Source organism: Teleopsis dalmanni, chromosome 1 (assembly GCF_002237135.1).
Source record: "Teleopsis dalmanni isolate 2A chromosome 1, ASM223713v2, whole genome shotgun sequence".
Lineage (NCBI taxonomy): Eukaryota > Metazoa > Arthropoda > Insecta > Diptera > Diopsidae > Teleopsis > Teleopsis dalmanni.
The window spans coordinates 121,442,748-121,462,310 of NC_051846.1; the positions used below are offsets into that span (position 1 = coordinate 121,442,748).

The following is a 19,563-nucleotide window of genomic DNA, read 5'->3' on the forward strand; positions in this document are numbered from 1 at the left end:
GTCTGGTATCATTTTTGACATTGATAAAGTCAGATGGGCAGTTAATTCTTTCAGTCCCTTCAAGTCACCAGGAAGTGATGGTAACTTCCCGGCTTATACAGAATGGCATAGCCGTTCTTACCAATTCATTAAAGGTGCTTTTTAGGGCAAGCCTATGCTGGAAGCATATACCTGAAGCTTGGAGAGAAGTGAAAGTGGTATTTATACCAAAAAATGGTAATAGACCAAGTGATGACGCTAAATCGTATAGACCGATTAGTCTCTCATCCTATCTCCTGAAAACTATGGAAAGACTCATAGATATCTATATTCGTACAGAATTGTCTAAAAGTCAACCTCTTCACAAAACTCAATTCGCTTATTCCAAAGGGAAATCTACCAAATTGGTCAGAAAAATTGAAAAGTCCCACAAAAACAAAGAAATTGCGCTTTGTGCATTTCTGGATATTGAAGGAGCGTTCGACAATACGAGTTATGGCTCGATCTCGAATGCCTTAAATAACAGAAATGTTGATTTTAATGTTACTTCCTGGATTGAGGCGATGCTTCAAAACAGAAAAATTACATCAACCTTAGGTAGAACGTCTGTAGCTGTTGAGGCCGCAAAAGGTTGCCCACAGGGTGGGGGTGGAGTACTGTCTCCTTTGCTCTTGTCAGTGGTTGTTGATGAACTTTTAATCTTATTGGAGAATATTGGTTGTGACGCCATTGGGTATGCAGACGATCTAGTCATAATAGTATCTGGAGAGCATGGTAGCAGTCTATCAGAGATATTGGTAGGACACCTTCGACGTATTTTAGCGTGGTGCAAAGGTGAGGGTCTCTCCATCAATCCGGAGAAAACTGTTGTGCCTTTCACACTCAAACGTAAACTAGACATAGGTCCCGTACGTTCAGAGAACACTAATATTTCTCTCTCCAGTGAAACAAAGTACCTAGGTGTTGTCCTAGATGGTAAACTCGCTTGGAGTTCACACTTAAATAAAGTATATAACAAAGCGTTAAGGGCTTTATGGACAAAACGGTCCTGTATAGGTAAAACTTGGGACCTAAACCCAAAGATTATATTTTGGATATATCAGGCAGTAGTACGTCCTATCATGACATATGGTTGCCGGGTTTGGTGGCAAAAGGTCACACAGGCTGGATCTATTGCTGTTTGCATGAAGCTCCAGAGATTGGCGTGTCTCTTAATGACTGGTGCTATGAGGACAAGTCCAACTGCGGCACTTGAAGCTATACTTGGATTGACACCTCTGCACATACACATTCAATCTACGGCTACGCTTAGTACACTTCGACTAAAACTCCACATGAACAAAGGTTGTCTTGACTATGGTCATACAACAATATTAAAAACATTTGGAGCACATAAAATTCCTCAATGCGATGGAGACTATACAACAGAACTCCATCGTTTTGGCAAAAAATTTGAGGTACACCTACCATCACGTTCAACGTGGGAGAATGGAGGCCCACAGGTTGACCCAAAAAGTTTGGTTTGGTACACAGATGGGTTAAAGATGGATGAAGGCACTGGGGCTGGTGTATATGGACCCAACACCAGCATTTCGGAGGCAATGGGTACATGGCCGAGTGTCTTTCAAGCTGAAATCCACGCAATCAACTTATGCGTAAGATCCAATTTAATCAAAAAATCTTCTGGTTCGAAAATTGTTATTTACTCTGACAGCCAGGCTGCTCTTAAAGCTCTTTCTTCTTGGACTTTCAAATCAAAACAGGTCCTTGAGTGTTACGAGCTTCTGCAATCACTTGCAGCTCGGAATAAGGTAAGCCTTTACTGGGTTCCGGGCCACAAAGGAGTTTTGGGAATTAAAAAACTGATAAGCTAGCCAGAACTGCATTAAAAACTGCTTTCATAGGCCCTCAACCCTTTTGTGGAATAAACTGGGCCAGTACAAAACAGATTATCAAGGAAATGGAAAAACATATGCGGCTGGAGTACTGGGTAAACTTTCCAGGACTCAGACAAAGCAAAGCACTGATAACACCGTACTCTTACAAACACTTTCTTAAATTCTCAAAATGTAATTTAAGTTTGATAACGGGTTTCATTACAGGTCATTATGGTCTGAAATATCACCTTCATAAACTACAATTATCTGCTAACTCGGAATATAGATTATGCCTCGAAGATGAGGAAACGATCATGCACATTCTTTGTGACTGTCCAGCTTTAATAACGCACAGAAGAAACCTGTTTCATAAAGAATTTCTGTCACCAGAACAGATTAAGAACTCTTCTCTAGATTTAGTTCTAGACTTTATTCACAAAGCTTTAAGGGGTTTCGTTTAATCAATAGTGAAACTGGTACAATAGGTCTCTTCTGGCCGCAGTACCGGCTGTTGGGCAATTTTCACGTCTACTATTTTAATAATAATAGTGCTTGCCGGAGTACTAACACAATTATGTAGTCGGTAGTTTTAAGATAAAGTAAGACAATAATTTTAATAAAGAAACGTAAACTAAACTAACCAGATGTGTTCTTATTATATGGACATTTATTTTTTCAATGTTCTTATTATACACCATTACCATTCCAAGGTACTGTCTAAAACCAAAAGCAAAGATAATTCAGCTCCATGGGTTCTGCGATGCATCGATTCGCACATATGGTTGCAGCATCTGCATTCGCGTCACAGATGATTCCAACCTCATAGATGTTCAACTATTCGTAACCAAATCTATAGTAGCTCCGCTAAAAAAACAATAGCTTCTAAAATTAGAACTTTGTGGAGCAGTGTTACTTGCAAGACTTTACAACAAAATTAAATCGCTCTTCGAAAAGTTCAATACTGACGTCTATCTATGATCTGATTCCCAAATCGTATTAAATTGCCTCAAAATGCATTCGGCCACACTGTCTGCCTTCGTAGGCAATAGGATTACTGAAATTCAAGACCTCACCGCAGATTCGCATTGGAGATATGTCCACACAAATTGTAATCCAGCGGACATTGTGTCAAGAGGCAGTACTGTTAAGGATCTCGCTAATTCTATTTGGTATAAAGGACCTTCATTCCTTCGTCAAGAGATGTATAAGTGGCCTGCAAACAAGAACAACTTGGATTCTGAAGAAATCAATAAAGAAAAACGAAGAGCAGCATTCAAGTTAACTGTATCAACCAATTACGTTATAGATGTTATTGATAAGTATTGCTCACATACAACTGCTGTTCGTGTACTGGCTTGGTTGTTTCGTTGGTATCATCATTATAAGAAGAAGTTCAACCGCAATGTCTTATTAGAAGTCCTTACTTATAAAGAATTAGACCACGCCTTCCGATGCATCATTTCAAATATACAAGCTCAGTATTTTGCTGAAGATATTTTTTATTAAATCGGGAATCTATAACAAAAGGTTCATTAAAATACCTCAACCCATTTATTGAAAATACCGGTGGGTTTAAGCTAATTAAGGTTGGTGGACGATTAGAATTAGCCGATCTTGCAAAAGAACGTAAACATCTTATCCTGCTGCCTAGCAAATCTGAATTCGTCATACGTTATGTTCGTTACTTGCACCGTAAGAATTATCATGCTGGACCTAAGGCATTAGTGGCACTCATTCGTTTAGAGTTTTGGATTATAAACGCCAGAGATGTTGCTCGAAGAATGGTCAGACACTGTGTTCACTGCGGGCATTATAAGCCAAAGCTGTTGCAACAGATGATGGGCAATTTACCTGTAGAACGTCTCACGCCTTCACGACCGTTTGCTCGCTGTGTTATAGATTTTTGTGGGCCATTCAACACGTATTTACGTATAAGAGGTAAGCCTACATACAAAACTTATATCGCCATTTTTATTTGTATGGCAACAAAAGCAGTACACATCGAAGTTGTTTCAAGTTTGTCAACAGACGCGTTCATTGCAACATTAATAAGAATATTGGCAGGAGAGGCTTACCAATATTTTGCGATAACGCAACCAATTTTGTTGGGGTTTCAAATCAATTGACAGAACTAAAGTCATTTTTGTTTAATAAAATAAACCAGTCGTCTATTACTCAGTACTGCGCGTCTGAATTCATTAATTTTCACTTTATTCCGCCCAGGGAACCTCATTTTGGCAGTCTTCGGGAGGCTGCAGTTAAATGCGCAAAAGGGCACTTATATAAAAGTTTGATGACTACTAAGTTAACATTTGAGGAGCTGTCAACAGTAACAACCATGATAGAAGCTATTCTCAACTCTCGAACATTGACACCACTTTCCTCCGATCCTAGCGACTATGAAGCATTGACTCCTGTCCATTTTTTGATTGGGTGCTCTCTAAAGGCGTTACCGGAGTGGACTGCATTTGCTAATACTAACATGCTCGCCAAGTGGTCCCTCATCATCGATCTGAAACAATCATTTTGGAAGCGGTGGTCTCATGAATACATAAATGAGCATAAATATCATGCCCAATGCAACGGTGTTAATTCATGAAGACAATGTGCCTCCACTACATTAACAAATCGGAAGAGTTCTAAAGGTCATACCAGGCAAGGACGAGCATGTCAGAGTACCTCAAAGGGCATCATTCGCAGACCTATCCACAAACTAGCTATTTTACCTATTGAAAGTCCTTTCATGGAGACCGGGTAACAATACACTTTCAGTGACATAAAATAATTAATTACCATGAATAATGAAACTTTTGTATCATTGGCAATCCTGTTGTACAAATGCAAATTAATGCAATAAAAAAAGTCAGTCTTGATCAAACTCGCATTAAGAAACGACGTGTGTGTTTTCTTCTTCTCTTTTTCGCTTTTTAGTTGTTGTTTTACCAAGAAAAACTCTTCTCGGTACAACTGTAATGTACAGTCAAAGAAGCAGAGAACCAACAATTCTTACTTTTACAAAAGAAATACTACCCGTCATAGGAAATATTAAATTAAACTTTGTGTACAAGAAACAATATTATAATAGTAAATTTTATGTAGTGAATATAAATTATAAGAATTTAATAAGGTTAAAAATTGCGAACAAATTTCTGTTAAATAAATAATTTTAGCAATACAAAAATTTAAGACATTTTTAAAAAATATAATGATGTAGTTTTGGTTATTTAAAAAATAATTATCATTTAAAATTAAAACCAAAATTTTACTTCCGCATTTTTCTTTCCCTAATTTTGATGATTGCAAAGCAAAACTTTCTCGTTCAACATTTTTTAATTATTCAGATGCTAATAGTGGACTTTGGATGATTCCAGTAGATGATTAGATGATCACTTTTAACAATTCATTTGATAGGTTTCAATATTTGCGATTACCATTCGGTATAAATGAGGCGCCTGAAATTTTTCATTCAGAAATGATAAAGTTTTTAAGTGATATCGAAGGTTTAATCATTTATATAATGATTAACCTTCGATATTATGATTTTCATATATGATGATTTTCTAATACATGCTTCTACGTTTGAAGAACATAATATAAAGTTTTAAGAGGAGCAAAGAAAACAAATCACACAGAAATAAAATTTATTGGTCACATTTTTAATGCGAAAGGAAGTTCGTCTGATAATGATAAAATCAAGTCTATTTTAAAAATACCAATACCAAAATCAGTTGCCAAACTACAACGTTTTTTTATAATGGTTAACTACTTAGATCCCTTTACAAATAATTTATCATCAAAAAAAAATCTACGCGATATTTAAAAAAAAATGTCTTAGCATTGGAATCCCATACATGAATCCGCTGTTTTAACACATTTCGACCTAAATAAACAGGTTAGTATGTCAGTGGATGCATTTAAGTATGCAGCCGGAGGAACAATTTCTTACGATAAAAATCCAATTGTTTATACATCAGCTTCGATAAGAAATACTCAACAAAATTAGGTGCAAATTGAAAAAGAACTATTTGTCATTTTTATTTGGCATTTTATTAGGCGCAAATTGAAAAAAAACTATTTGTCATTTTATTTAGCTGAGCACGCTTTTATCAATATGTATATGGGTCATCGGTCTTGGTTGAAACTGATCACAAGCCTCTAGTTACTTTGTTTGAAAAACCTCATTATAATATAAAGAAGAACTACTTATAAAAAGTGTGTCAGGAAAATATTTATAAATAGCGGACACACTGTCTAAAGCTCAACTTAAAGAAAATGAATTAAAAGAAATTGATAAAGACTTATCTCTTGATTCTAATTTTTTAATGTGAATAATGGTTTGCCTTAAAAATAAAAAAAAATTAGCTATAGCGATCATGCCGTATTTTTTGTTAAAGATTTTTTTGTTATATATAGCAAATGAAATTTTTCTAAAAAATAATCGTACTGTAATATCTTCGCAAGAAAATTTTATCTTAGTTACATAAAGGTCACAAGGGAATATAAATAGTGAAATTTTATTTCAAATTGTAATCTTTGTCTTAAACATCAAAACGTAAATCCTAAGCAAGATTTTTTACCGCATGGTATGGTAACTATACCATGAAAAAAATTTGGATATGGTTTATTTAAATTCAATAGCAAGCCATATATTTAAGTTATCGCCTCTTACTTAAAATTTATAGAAATTAATATTTTGAGTTAAGGTTATTCAAGCCTCAAGGTAATTATAAGTTTAAAATCTATTTTCGCCAGAAATGGAATTCCAGAAATTTGAATATCTGATAACGGACCACTTTTTTCGTCAAGAGTTTGAGGAATTCATTGAAAATTATTCCACATAATTCCACATAAAACTTCTAGTCCCTATTTAGCTAAATCTAATGGGCTAGCTGAACACTCTATACAAACTATTAAAATTTGTTAATAAAATGTAAAGAAAGTAATACAGATTATTATAATGCATTACTTTATTTTAGGACAACTCGAAAAGAAAATATGCTCAGTCCAGCAGAATTGCTGATGTCAGAATATTTACGAATAACAAATTGCACTCAATTGCGAAAAATTTTGTACCAAAATAATAAACAATCAAGTTTATAAGCAAATTAAATCAAAAATCAATCAAACGTCAAAAAATTACAATAAAGCAGCGAAGACTTTGAAACCAATAAAGGAAGAAGAAAATGTGATATTTAAAAGTAGCCCCACTTCATTCCGGTTCCCAGGAAAAATAGTAGAAACTTTCTCTGAACCAAGATCATTTTTAATTAAAGACTTAAACAATATAACGTAGAAATAGAGCACATATGTATATTTAACAAAACAGAGAAAAAATTAGAACTTAGTCCATATAAACTTGAAGTAAATAATGTATAGACTTTTGATGATGAGATTAAGATTAATAATAAAAATGTAGAAAACAGTAGTAAAGATAACAATATTGTCAATTCACCTAAAAAATTGAATTACGTGGATCACTATTTATATTTTAGCCTTGGCAACAGTGATTGTTGTCAGATGTCATCTGACGTTTCCATACGAAAGTTTGACATTATTAAACATAACACAACCTAGACTTTTTGTCAAAAGAGCATTATTTTTGTTATTTACAGTGATTTGTAATTATAGCGTTCGCGAAAAAATGGAATTAACGCGAGAAAATTTTCGTGCGATGATTTATTACGACACTCGACGTGGATTATCACAAGAGACAAGAGTGCATCGATCAACTTACTTCAACATTTGGCGATGAAGCTCCATCCTTTGCCACTGGGAAACACTAGTGATTTTAATCGTGGCCGCAGTTCACTCAAGAAATTCAAGATCAAGACCCTGGCCTAATCAATACCTGTTTGCAAGAATGGTTAAAAAAATTAAAGGTAGAAATTAAAATAACAACAGGGAAAACTGGAATATCAGATATATTATAAAAAGGTTGCATAAAACCTTGAACGAGAAGTTAAGGTTAATTAATTCAGGAGATGGTAAGGAACTGAAACAAATTGCAATTGAACAAACGGTTTTCACTTATAATCATATTATAGTACATTGAACAACTAACGAATGCCCTTATAATATTTTCTTTAATAGAGTAGCACCAAAAAAAAAACCCACAACAAATAAAGGTCAACCGTATCGAAAATTTAAATAAAAATAGGAAGAAATACCAAATAAACACAAGTCTGTTAAACGCAGAAAAAACCAGGAAACGACTTAATAAAATGGCTAATCCATATAAGAAAGTTAAAATTTTGGATAAAGATAGAAATGGCCATTACGTCGTTAAACTCAAAAATAGGATTTCTAAAAAATGAAAAAGTCAGTTTAAAAGAAAAAAGAAATATCAAAGAAATTAATTTTCTTAACATTTTGTTGTTTTATTTAATTCATTGATGAATAAATAATTTATATTCTATAATATAAATAACATAATAATATATATATGATACATATTATAATATATTTTATAATATATATTTAATAATATAAATAAGTTATAATTTATAAATAATTTATAGTTTAATGAAAATATTTTATATTTATATTATATTCACGACGACGTGAACGTTTTAAAGATGGGAGGAGTAACATAATCGCATTACTCCGCCCCTGCCTTTCTTTAATAATTGTAAAGTGTTTCTATAAATTTGGAGAAACGGTTTAATAGCATGATCAACTCATCGCCTTTAAATTGTTGCTACTTGTTTACTCCAAATTTATAGAAACTTAAAAATAGCATGTTGGAAATATTTTAAGTATTATTTTGGTACAATAAAATAAGTAAAAAGACTTACTTTTCAACAATCGAGTTGAGAGGATGTAATAAAGATAAATCACGTTACTTACGTTGATTCTTGTCTGAGATGTTGATACATAATTAGTTATTGTTTTCAAATTTTTTCACTTCACTAATTAAAATATCAATATTTGAAAATGTAAGACGAAATATCGCTTGGAGTGGAACAGTCTAGGTATTACAGCCGCCACTTGGGGGCAAAAGTGTGCCAAAGCTATCAGAAATATTTTACTAATTTGTAGGACTACTTATGTTTTAAATCTAGCTAAATACTAGAGTAGATTAGAGCCAAAGTATAAAATTATCATTAACACCAACTCTAACAGCATATGCAAAATATATTATCATGACGATAATATGAAAAAACCGGAAAAATTTGATTAGGGTCTATACAATGGAACGCAGAGAAGATTATATTGTAGTTGTTTCTTATACACTCCGTTTCACTTGAATAGCACATTTCGTTTTTGCAATATTATTTGCTTATCAATCAAGGATCTCATGACTTTGTTGTAATAATTATTGTCCTTTTCTTTTTGTCTCCTTATGTAGTCTCGTTCAAAAAAATTAGAGCTATAGAAATGTACCGTTATATTTTCCGTTATTTTCTTTTAAATTTGCATCAATAGCTAGTACGTTTTTCGTTTCACTTGAATAGCACCATTTGGGTTCGAATTTCATTTATGAGTAGCAATTACCACAATATTAAATTTTTTTATTTTATTTGTGAATTTTAAATACAGTGTGATAATTTAAAGTAATAATGGGTTGTGGTAAAGCATTAACCAACAAAGAACACGTCAATATAAAAAGCTTCATTGATTCTGACTTGTCTGTGACTGAAATATTAAAAAAACATCGGAAGAAGCAGAAAAGTTATATACAATTTTATACAAAATGTTCTTATTTACGGAAAAAATATAAAAGGCCGTGTAAAAAGCACCCTCAGCTATGAAGATAAGCGGGCAATTTTGCGGCATGATTCGGTTAACAAGATTAGATTGAAAGCTGGTGTCAATGCAATGCAAGCAAAACTACTGTATGGCGTGTTATTTCGAATGCCCAACATCTAAAATAGTTGAAATTAATAAAAAAAAAATAACACTTAACCCTATACGTAAAGACGCTCGGTTGACGTTTTCCCCGTGACAACGTCATGGAGCAAGGAGTGGAATCGCATTGTTTTATCTGATGAGAAAAAGTTTTATTTGGAAGGACCCGACGGTAACAACTATTATTTTCATGATTTGAGGAAAGAAACTTATAAGTTGAAGCATTTGCACACTTGTGAACTCCAATTCTTAAACACAACTATTAATGCAAAACCGCACCAAGGAATTTTAGAAAAGGCTTTTCGTTGATTGGAGAATCTCTTTGGACAATTGCCGCGGACTTTCCGACAAGACAACGCCTCAATAGATGCTGCCCGTGTTGTAAAATCGTTCATCGACTCCGGAAACGTTGCGGTTGTGATCTGGCCGCCATACTCATCGGACCCTAATATAATAGAAAATGTTTTGGGATAGCTGGCCAGAAATTTTATGAATGTGGAAAACAATTTTCAACAAAAACTTATATTAAAATTCTGTGTGATTCACTTCCCGATAGGATCTATGAGGTTCCTAAGGGATGTTCAACACATTACTAAAATGATAAATATTAACAAATTAATCCTAAATAATAAATAAATAAACTGTCCCTAGTGCATAAAGTTATTAAATTTATTTTAAAAAAAATGTGTATTAAAATGTGATACTAAGCAATAATGATTTGAAAAATTTGATTAATTTCATAAAAAAGGCTGTAATATATCAAAGATACTACAAAGGACTATAATCAATACTTAAATAATTAGGGGTATTCAGGCAACTGATTAGTTGCTTAGTTGATTCAAAAACTTCATACAAAAAAAATTTAGCATTTTGATGTTAATCAGTTGCTTGAACGACCCAAAATGCGTAATCTGATTAGTTTGTTGTGTGTAATTACGAAAGCGAAACATACGTTAACAGTGAAAATTGTTTACATACAATTCAAACAGCTGAGAGAGATAGCTAACAAATTTCTATACAAAAGTTCATTTTAAATTATTATTACGACACTATTAATCAAATTCGTACTAATCTGAGAATCACCGAATTAGTTGATTCTCTGCTTAGTTTCATTTTTGTTTGCAAATTTTTGTTGTAATCAACTACTAAGCAACTAATCAGTTACCTGAATACCCCTATTGTATGACAGTGTTTACGTTTATATTAAAGAAATTTATACTATTTGTGTAAACTACTAAACTTTTTGTTGTAAATATATTCTCAATATAATAATTATTGAAAATTGATTATCAAAAACCTTTATATTTAAATAAAAGTGTTTTTGCGACACTTCAGACTTGATAACGTAGCTGTACAATTGCATAAATAGCATAAAACAGTAGTATGGAACAAAAGCACATATGTATTTTATTTAATTTAAAAAATATTTTACTCGCGAAACTGTCAAAATAAATATAATATAATTACTACTTACATCATATTTTTCTCGATCAGGAGCTCTACGATTTAACGCACTTCTTGTTGAAGCAGGTGATACACTACGTCTTCGCTTAGGATAACTTCCAGTTTGATAGCGACTTTCAAAATCACGACTATTAGCTCGTCTAAATCTATTTGCACGATAAGTACATGACGGAGTAGGTCCACGTTCACGTTCGCGACTGTCAAGTCGAGGAATTCGTTCACGATCTCGATCGACATACCGTTCATTATTACTACTTACGCCACAAACCCGATCAAAATGAGATCCAGTAAAACGTTTTTGAGGCGAGAAACTTCTATTGCGAGATCGACTACGAGATCGTGTAGCACTTCGTGACCTTCGTAAAACAGATGGTGTAGATGAACGTTTATTTCGTCGCTTTTCAATGTGATGTCTATTGTTGTTAATAAATTCTTCTTGCTGCCGTAATAATTCTTCATCACTCTGTAAATGCGACACATGATTACTTATGCTTGTCATAAATTGAGTTTCTTTAATAAATTTGGATGTAGCTGCTTCTACACCTCCTTTAAAATTTGGATTAATTAGGACTTTACTGGGTCGCATAGATGATGACTGCTGTATAGAAGACACTGATATTCCTGAACCACTAGTTTGAATATTTGATGGCATGGTAACTGTATGATGCTGTATCTGTTGAACGCGTATTGGACTATTAATATAGTTCTGATTGGATACAGATTGTAATATGGGACGTTGAATACGAGTCCCAGCACGTAAACCAGATTGCATGCTTATTTCAGGGCGATATATGGGACGCGATGGTGTTTGGTTTTGTACAAAATTCGAATTATATGCTGATCCGCTAGTTACACTGTAGTCATGAGGCACGTGATTATATATTCCTGGATTAGGGAGCCTAAAATTAATTGGTACAGGTGTTCGAAAAGCTGGATATGAACTACGTAAGTGTGGCATATGATTCGAATTTAAAGGATCAAGTTGATTAGGGGTGCCATGAAGGTTGTTTACATTTACTGTTTGGTTAGAAGCCAAATTGGATGCTTGTGTGCTATGTGTTGTATATAGATTTGAAGACTGTTGAGGCAGAAATTGACCTGGAAGAACGGTATTAGGAGTGTGAGCTAATGTTTTTAATGAAAAACAAGGATTTGTCACAATTGGAAAATTACCGTGAGGATATCTTAAAAGTGGACGTTGAGTAAAAAATGATGCATTTCGAATTCCATGAGGTCTTATTTGATAAGATATATTACGTTTATTTGAAACAAAACGTATTTTATCTAAACATAAATATTTTCTATAAATTAATACATTATTCATATATATATTACATTACCCTTTAGGTCTGTGGTTGATTCTACGTTGCGTTCACTTGTTGTTTTTATATTCGTTCTTTTTTCACGATTATCTTCAAAATCGTCATTATTACTGCATAACGTAACTATATCTTCAGAACTTTCTTGAGAAGTTTGTAAAGAAGCAGATATATCCATACCGATATTCGTTGAACAACTTGTTATAGAAGAAAGATCTCTGTATAATGGGTTATTATTACTTGCTATTACTTTGTCAGCAATGGAGCTTTTATATGAGTCACAAATAGTTAAATGTTGTTCTTTAATGTTTGGCACCTGCAGTCCCTGCTGCTGTTTTAATATAGATAATGGTATAGTATAATCATCTCTTGAGACAGTAGTTGCTTTTAATGTTGGTAAATTTAACAGTGCAAGTGGACATGCATTTGGAGTAACTTCAGTTTGTTCATGTGCTAATAATTTTCCTTGGTCAATAATCTTTACTTCCATTAAATCTTTATCTGTTGCGTTGTTAATATTTACTATTTTAAAACTGTTACTATCAAATTCTTCATTAATTTGAGATTCCACCCACTGTTCAGCATCTTCTTTAATTTTCTGCTTTTCCTCATTGGAAACGTTTTGTTCTAATTCTTAAAACAAAAAACTGTTAATTAACATAATAGACAATATTTTTTTGGTAAAAAACCTTCATCGGAAAGAAGTAACTCATCTTCATCTACACCCAGTACAGCCTGATCATCAATGTCATCACCTAACTCATAATTAAACAGTTCATCGCTGAAAATATTTTAGAAATATTGTACAAATATTAAATTTACTACATACACAAATATTTCATTTTTAATAAAAAAAAAACAGGCTTTAATCTCTACACTAGTAAGAAAAAGTTTCTAAAACCAAATCAGATATCTCAGCTTAAATAAAATATATTAAATAATTTTATATTAAAAATTTAAACAACTAATTAAACTCTGTACTATTCCCATAATACATTAATAAATTTATTTATTTAAATATAATCAAACTTACTTTATGTCCGACATTTTTATAATCACTACTTTGCAGAAAATCAATGTTGCCACATTTATATTTTAATTGTGATTTGCACTTGAAAGAACACCATTCACAACACGAAAAGCGCTAGACTTATATATAAATGGTTCATCGGTCTTTTACACGGCAGAGCAATTGTAATGCTCGTTTATGTAACCTTCTCATTTAGTTTTCTCGGACGATTTTTCTCACTTTTTACAAACATTGCGAGTAACTAAAAGTCAAAAGTGAGAAAAGCGTTCGAGAAAACGAAGTAAGGAAGTTACATAAACGAACCGCAGGCTTATTTTGCTGAAAACCTACGACTCGTTTAGGTAAGCCTTTCAATTTGTTTACTTTTCCTTATCTGTTAAATTACTAGTAAGATGTATCTGTATCCTAGGGAATGCTTATTCCTAATATTTATTTTGTAATACATAAAATCGTTTTATGTCAGCTTAGAATATGTTTTTCTTTTCATTTTTATAAAATAATAAAGTTTGAACATTAATTTTAACTTTTAATTGCATTATAATGCAATTTATAATGAAATTTTTTTTAATTGCCAGAATGAAAAAGGCAACGTTCTATTATATTCTGAATAGAATTCCATCCGAAATGATCAAGAATTTTAACTTTTGAGAGTACATTTCTATAAAAGAAAAATCACGGCAAGAAAAAATTAACAGTAAATAAATTAAATGTTACAATACGGTAAGTGCTTGCAATTCAGTACGCAACAAATGTGTAACATTAGCTGCGTTTCAGCAAACATGATCCGCTCAATGATCTGGATTATCTTTGCTGAAACGATACGGATCACGTTTAAAAATAATTGGCAACGCATGAAATATGCCGGTTGAGTTTGTGCACAAAATTTTTTAATTCATGTGAATAATTTTGGCGCTAAAAAAATATTTTTTTTTTTTTTTTTTTAAAACATACATTTATTTATTGCATCTTCTCTTAAAATGAGACTAACAATAAGTTGTAAAATCTTATAACTAATTACATAATGTTACAAATTTTTATTTTAATTATACATTGTATAAAATAAAATAAAATAAGTAAACCTTATATCACGAACCTCACTTAGATTAATGGGTTAAATTTCATTGGAGTGAATGTTAGGTGGTTTCTTAAGAAAGTGGCTCAACTTTAACAGATTACTAAAAAGAAAGGTGCGGTTATTACTTCAAGCTGTTGAATATTAATTAATGGATGGACGATCAGCTCTTTTTAGACGGAAAGTAATGGATAGAAGTGTGAGATTAACATTTTCTTTCAGCCTTTTATTGTATTTTTTTCTTATATAGTCAAATTCATCTTTAACTAGGGGAATTTGTAAATCTCGGTGGATACTTTCATTCCTTATATACCACGGGGCACCAGAGATTATTCTTAGTATTTTTGACTGAGCTCTTTGTACAATTTCAATATTTGAAGCACTAGCATTACCAAATAGCTGGATACCATAAGTCCATATTGATTTTATGATGCTGTTACACAAGAGTACTTTATACTCTAGGTGCAGGGAAGAACTGCTGTTAATGAGCTAATCAAACTTAGAGGCTTGGAGTTTCATCTAAATTTTTTGGCTTCAATATGTTTACGTCAAGTTAGTCGTCTGTCTAAGTGAATACCTAAGTACGTTTTGTTATCTGCTTGTGGTATGGAAATGTTATTTAGTGAAATTGTTGGAGATATACTCCGATTTAAGGTAAAAGTGACGTGTCAACATTTTAATTCATTAGTTTTAATTCGCCATTTTGACAACCATTTCTCCACCCGAAATAAGTGGAATTGAAGTTGGTTTGAAGCTAACACAGTGTTTTTGTTTCGTCATAAAATTGCCGTATCATCAGCAAACGTTGTGGAGACGATTGAGCTGCTTATTGGGATATCAGATGTGTAAAGTACATACGGGATAGAGAAAAGAACACTTCCTTGTGGAACGCAAGCTTCTTTTAGGAAATTATTAGAAGTATATGATTTACATTTCACTTTAAAGCTTCTATTATGCAGATACGATTCTAAAACTGAGTGGACATTTGCAGGTAATGAACAGTGTATCTTTTATAGGAATCCATTGTGCCATACTTTGTCAAAGGTTTGTTTTACATCGAGAAATACCGCGGAGCAATATTCTCTGAACTCAAATGAGTGTCTTACTTCATTTGTTATATGATTCACTTGCTCAATAGTTCCATGTTTTTCCCTAAAACCAAACTGGTTGGAGGGTATTAGGTTTTGAACGTCAAGGAATGGTTTTAGCTTTAAAAGCAGTGCTCTTTCAAATAGTTTAGAACGGCATGGCAGTAAGATTATTGGCCTGTATGAAGAGGCAAGCGTGAGACCTTTACCTGATTTCTGAATCATAATAATTATGGATGTTTTCCACTCTGTTGGGTAAAAATCAAATTTAATAATACCATTAAAAAGTCTTGTGATAAAGTTTTTATCCTAAAGGGGTAAGTTTTTTTATCATATTGGGTGAGATATTATCATATCCCGGTGCCTTTTTGCAATCTAACTTGTTTGTGATTATTTGAACAAGATAATTGGCCGTGATATGCATGTCAATAGATGGTGCACGTGGATTCTTCATCACTTCGCGCCAAGTTTTTGAGAGTTCCTTATTGGAGAATTGGATTCTATGGGGAAATTTATACCTTTGCTAGCATTCCACAAGGATGAATGGTTTTTGCCATTTGGTCATTGGTTTTGAATATAATTATATTGCCTGATTTTTTTTCCTTACTTAATGCAGATCTAAGTCTCCTTTGGGCTTCTTTAAATAAGTTTTTCGCTGAAGGGGACCTAGATTTTTGCCATTCACGCCTTAATCTACGTTTTTGTAAAACTAAATTCCCTATGTCACTATTTGTAAGTACTTTATTGAATCTGTAAAATTTATTGCCTTTAGGAGTGGAGTTTTCTGCTGCTGAAAGCAGAATTGAGTTTAAAACCGAAGTTGAGACTTACATATTATTTTCTAATTTGTGTGTATGTGTGAATTAATGTACTTTTTGTATTTAAGTCAGTTTGTTCTAGGACCTATAAGGCTATAGGAACAGTTATATAACTGAGGATTATCAAGTAAGCAAAATGTAACTAGAGAGTGGTCAGAAGACAAATCGCAGCTTGTGTATGTTGAGATAACATTTCTGCTTATGCCTTTGGTCACGGCGAAGTTTATTAGGTCTGGTATTTTATTGTTATCGTCAGGCCGATATGTTGGCTGTGCAGGAAAGATTACGTCTAGCGCATTTTTTCTATTTAGAATGAAATTGTAAAGCTATTTACCTTTTGGATTACAGAGCCTTTTAGATTACGTGTGCTTAGAATTGTAGTTTCCTGTTAAAAAGTAATCTGTAAATTGGGTCTCAGTAATATTGAACGAGGGAGCAGTAAATAGCCGACAAAGTTAAATTTTTTCTTTTGTGTATAAGGTATATTGATGTGGTTTGCATATAAGTATGAGCATATGTATCTAGAAAATTGTGTTTTATACGCCTTTTTACCAAAATACCTGTACCACCATATGCTTTTCTATGAGGGTGATTCGTTTTATAGAATAAATAACCAGGAATACACAAAAATTTTTTGTTTGTTAGATGTGTTTCTTAGCAAAGCATTACATCCACACTTTCTCGGGACATAAAATTTGTGAGTTCAAGTTTATGTTGGCTTAAGCCGTTTGCATTCCATGTACAAATTTTTAAAGTACTCATTTATTAGACAAAAACATTTGCGTTAATTGGCTTTGCATTTTGACTATCTCGTTAAGAGTAGTTTGCATGATTGACATGAACTGAGTTAAGCTCTGGGTGAGAGTGGAGATCATCATTTCCAAACTATTACTTTGAACTGGAAGGGCTTGTTGCTTGTCAGATTTAACGACATTAGCATATGAAACACCTGGTGTAACAGGTTTAGAAGTTAAAGGTTGGGGTACTTCAACTAATTTGATGGGGTTGCTTCTTGTAGGTTTACGCAGCGCTTCTTTCTGCAGAGCTAACCTGTGCTTCAGTTCTTTATAAATAGGACAGCCCCTGTAGTTTGCAGTGTGATTTCCATTGTAGTTGCTACATTTTTTGGAGTTGGTATCCTTTAATGCTTTTTTATCACATTCGGAACTATGGTGAAGCTCACCACAAGCTACGCACACTGTATGAAGAGTGCAATATGATTTATAGCCATACTCTTGGCAGTTTGTGCATTGCACTAGACCATTTCTTTTATGTAGCTCCTCAACGCTAAATACTGTGGGTTGTAAATGGGATGGCTCTCATTTTTTTTAACCTTAGCAGCTTCCGGATGAAGTTTAACTTTGAACATGGGTTGTGGGATTTTATCTTTGTTAACTATGTTTATAAATGCTCTACGGCTAAAGTCTTTTTCGCTTAGAGAGTTTGATATCTCAATGGGTTCTACATCTGATTCAATACCTTTAATGACGACAACAAGGCTTTTACTACTCTTCAGTTGGTATGTGTATTAATTTTTCTTGCTATTATCTATATGTTTAGTTATGACCCTAAAATTGTTTTCGGTGTCAATTTGGATCTTGGTTTCGTGTATATTGCCCGTGGTTATAGAAGCAATATGTAACCTATTATTTCCAATTAGATGAGCAAGGAGTGTGACTAGGTTATTTGAGCGGAGTTCACGCAGGTAGATTGGAGACGGTTTAAAATATTTGATAATTTCAGGTAGTTTCAGCTAATTCAGCAAATCTATTCCCAGAAAGAATGCTTGTAGGTATACTATCTTTGATAGTTTTAGTTATTTTAGAACCATTTGAATTGCTTTTTTGTGGACTAAGTATTCGTTTCATATTTACATAGCGTTTCATGCCTGTTTGGACCTTTTTTTTATTTCTTGGACTTGCTAAGTCGGAAAATGCAAGCGAAGCTGCTGAAGGCGCAATGTTTGACAAGCTTTTATCAATTTGTGTAATTTTCAGAGGCAACGTATTCGGTGCGTCTATTACCAGATAAGCATTACGTTTACTTGGAATGCTTGTCGTATGTTTTCTCTCTAAATTTTGATTGCTCATTTGCATACGTGGTTATATATGCAAATAGCAGGTGTGCTATAAGATTTACTTAATTTATCTACTATTAAAATAAATTGATGTTAAGTTAAATTAAATATATAAATATTAGTAAAATTAAATTAAGTTAATATAAAGCAGAAAAAAAGAAAAATGAAGATGTGAAAATGGAAATATATAAAATATTATACTTTATATTCTAATAATTAAATAGATAAATAAAAAAAATAGTAATAATAAGGAAAATAAAAATAAAAATAATAATAATAATAATAAAATTGATAATAATAAAAATAATAATAATTAATAAAATAAATAACTTTAAAATCCAAATTCCAATGTTAGCAAGTGTTGTGGATTTGATGTTTTGTTGTGCTTTGTTATGGTGTGTTGTGTTGTGATGAATTGCGGGCTTCCAATTACAGCTTTTGTGGAATACGTTTGTAATAAAATAATAGCTGTATCTATCAGTTCTTTTTTGTTTTGTTTATATATACACAAAACCGCACTGATATTTTGTTTGAATGCTTACTCACTTTTTTTATTTTGAGGTTTGAAAAATAATTTGCTGTCTCTGCTATTTCAGTTTTTTTTTTATTAAAGTTGTGCAAAAATCAACAAAAATCAAAAAAGCGCGCGCTATTTTCAAATTAATATTTTATGCACTTTTAACTTTTAGGAATTGTTTTTTTGTCCGAGAATTTTCTGTTTTTTATTTTTGTATTAATAACAAAAGTTATTCTTTTAAAAGTGATTGTTATTTACTTGTTTTTATACTGAAATTTAAATTTTTCCGAGACCGGCTTAAAAACACGTCCGCTCACTAGAAAGTTCGAAAGCTTTATTTATAATGTTAACTAAAAATTATAACTGTCTTATCATTATTTGTATTTTAACTTAAAATATTAATTTTTTGTATATTACTTCCCAACTTTTGTGCATTTTTAAAAATATAAGCAATAAATGTAAATCTAATAATAA

The 19,563-nt window shown here is 32.5% G+C and overlaps 1 protein-coding gene across 1 annotated transcript; it reads right to left on the bottom strand.

Annotated features, from left to right (window-relative positions):
- Positions 1-9,913: 9,913 nt before the first annotated feature.
- On the bottom strand, positions 9,914-13,615 carry LOC119665828. The gene is made up of 6 exons (XM_038075077.1): positions 13,521-13,615; positions 13,177-13,268; positions 12,509-13,120; positions 12,342-12,452; positions 11,172-12,266; positions 9,914-10,149 (listed from the first exon to the last, which is right to left on the bottom strand). Exons 1-6 carry the CDS (start codon positions 13,532-13,534, stop codon positions 9,914-9,916), a joined length of 2,160 nt encoding a protein of 719 aa, XP_037931005.1. The 5' UTR covers positions 13,535-13,615.
- Positions 13,616-19,563: the final 5,948 nt, after the last annotated feature.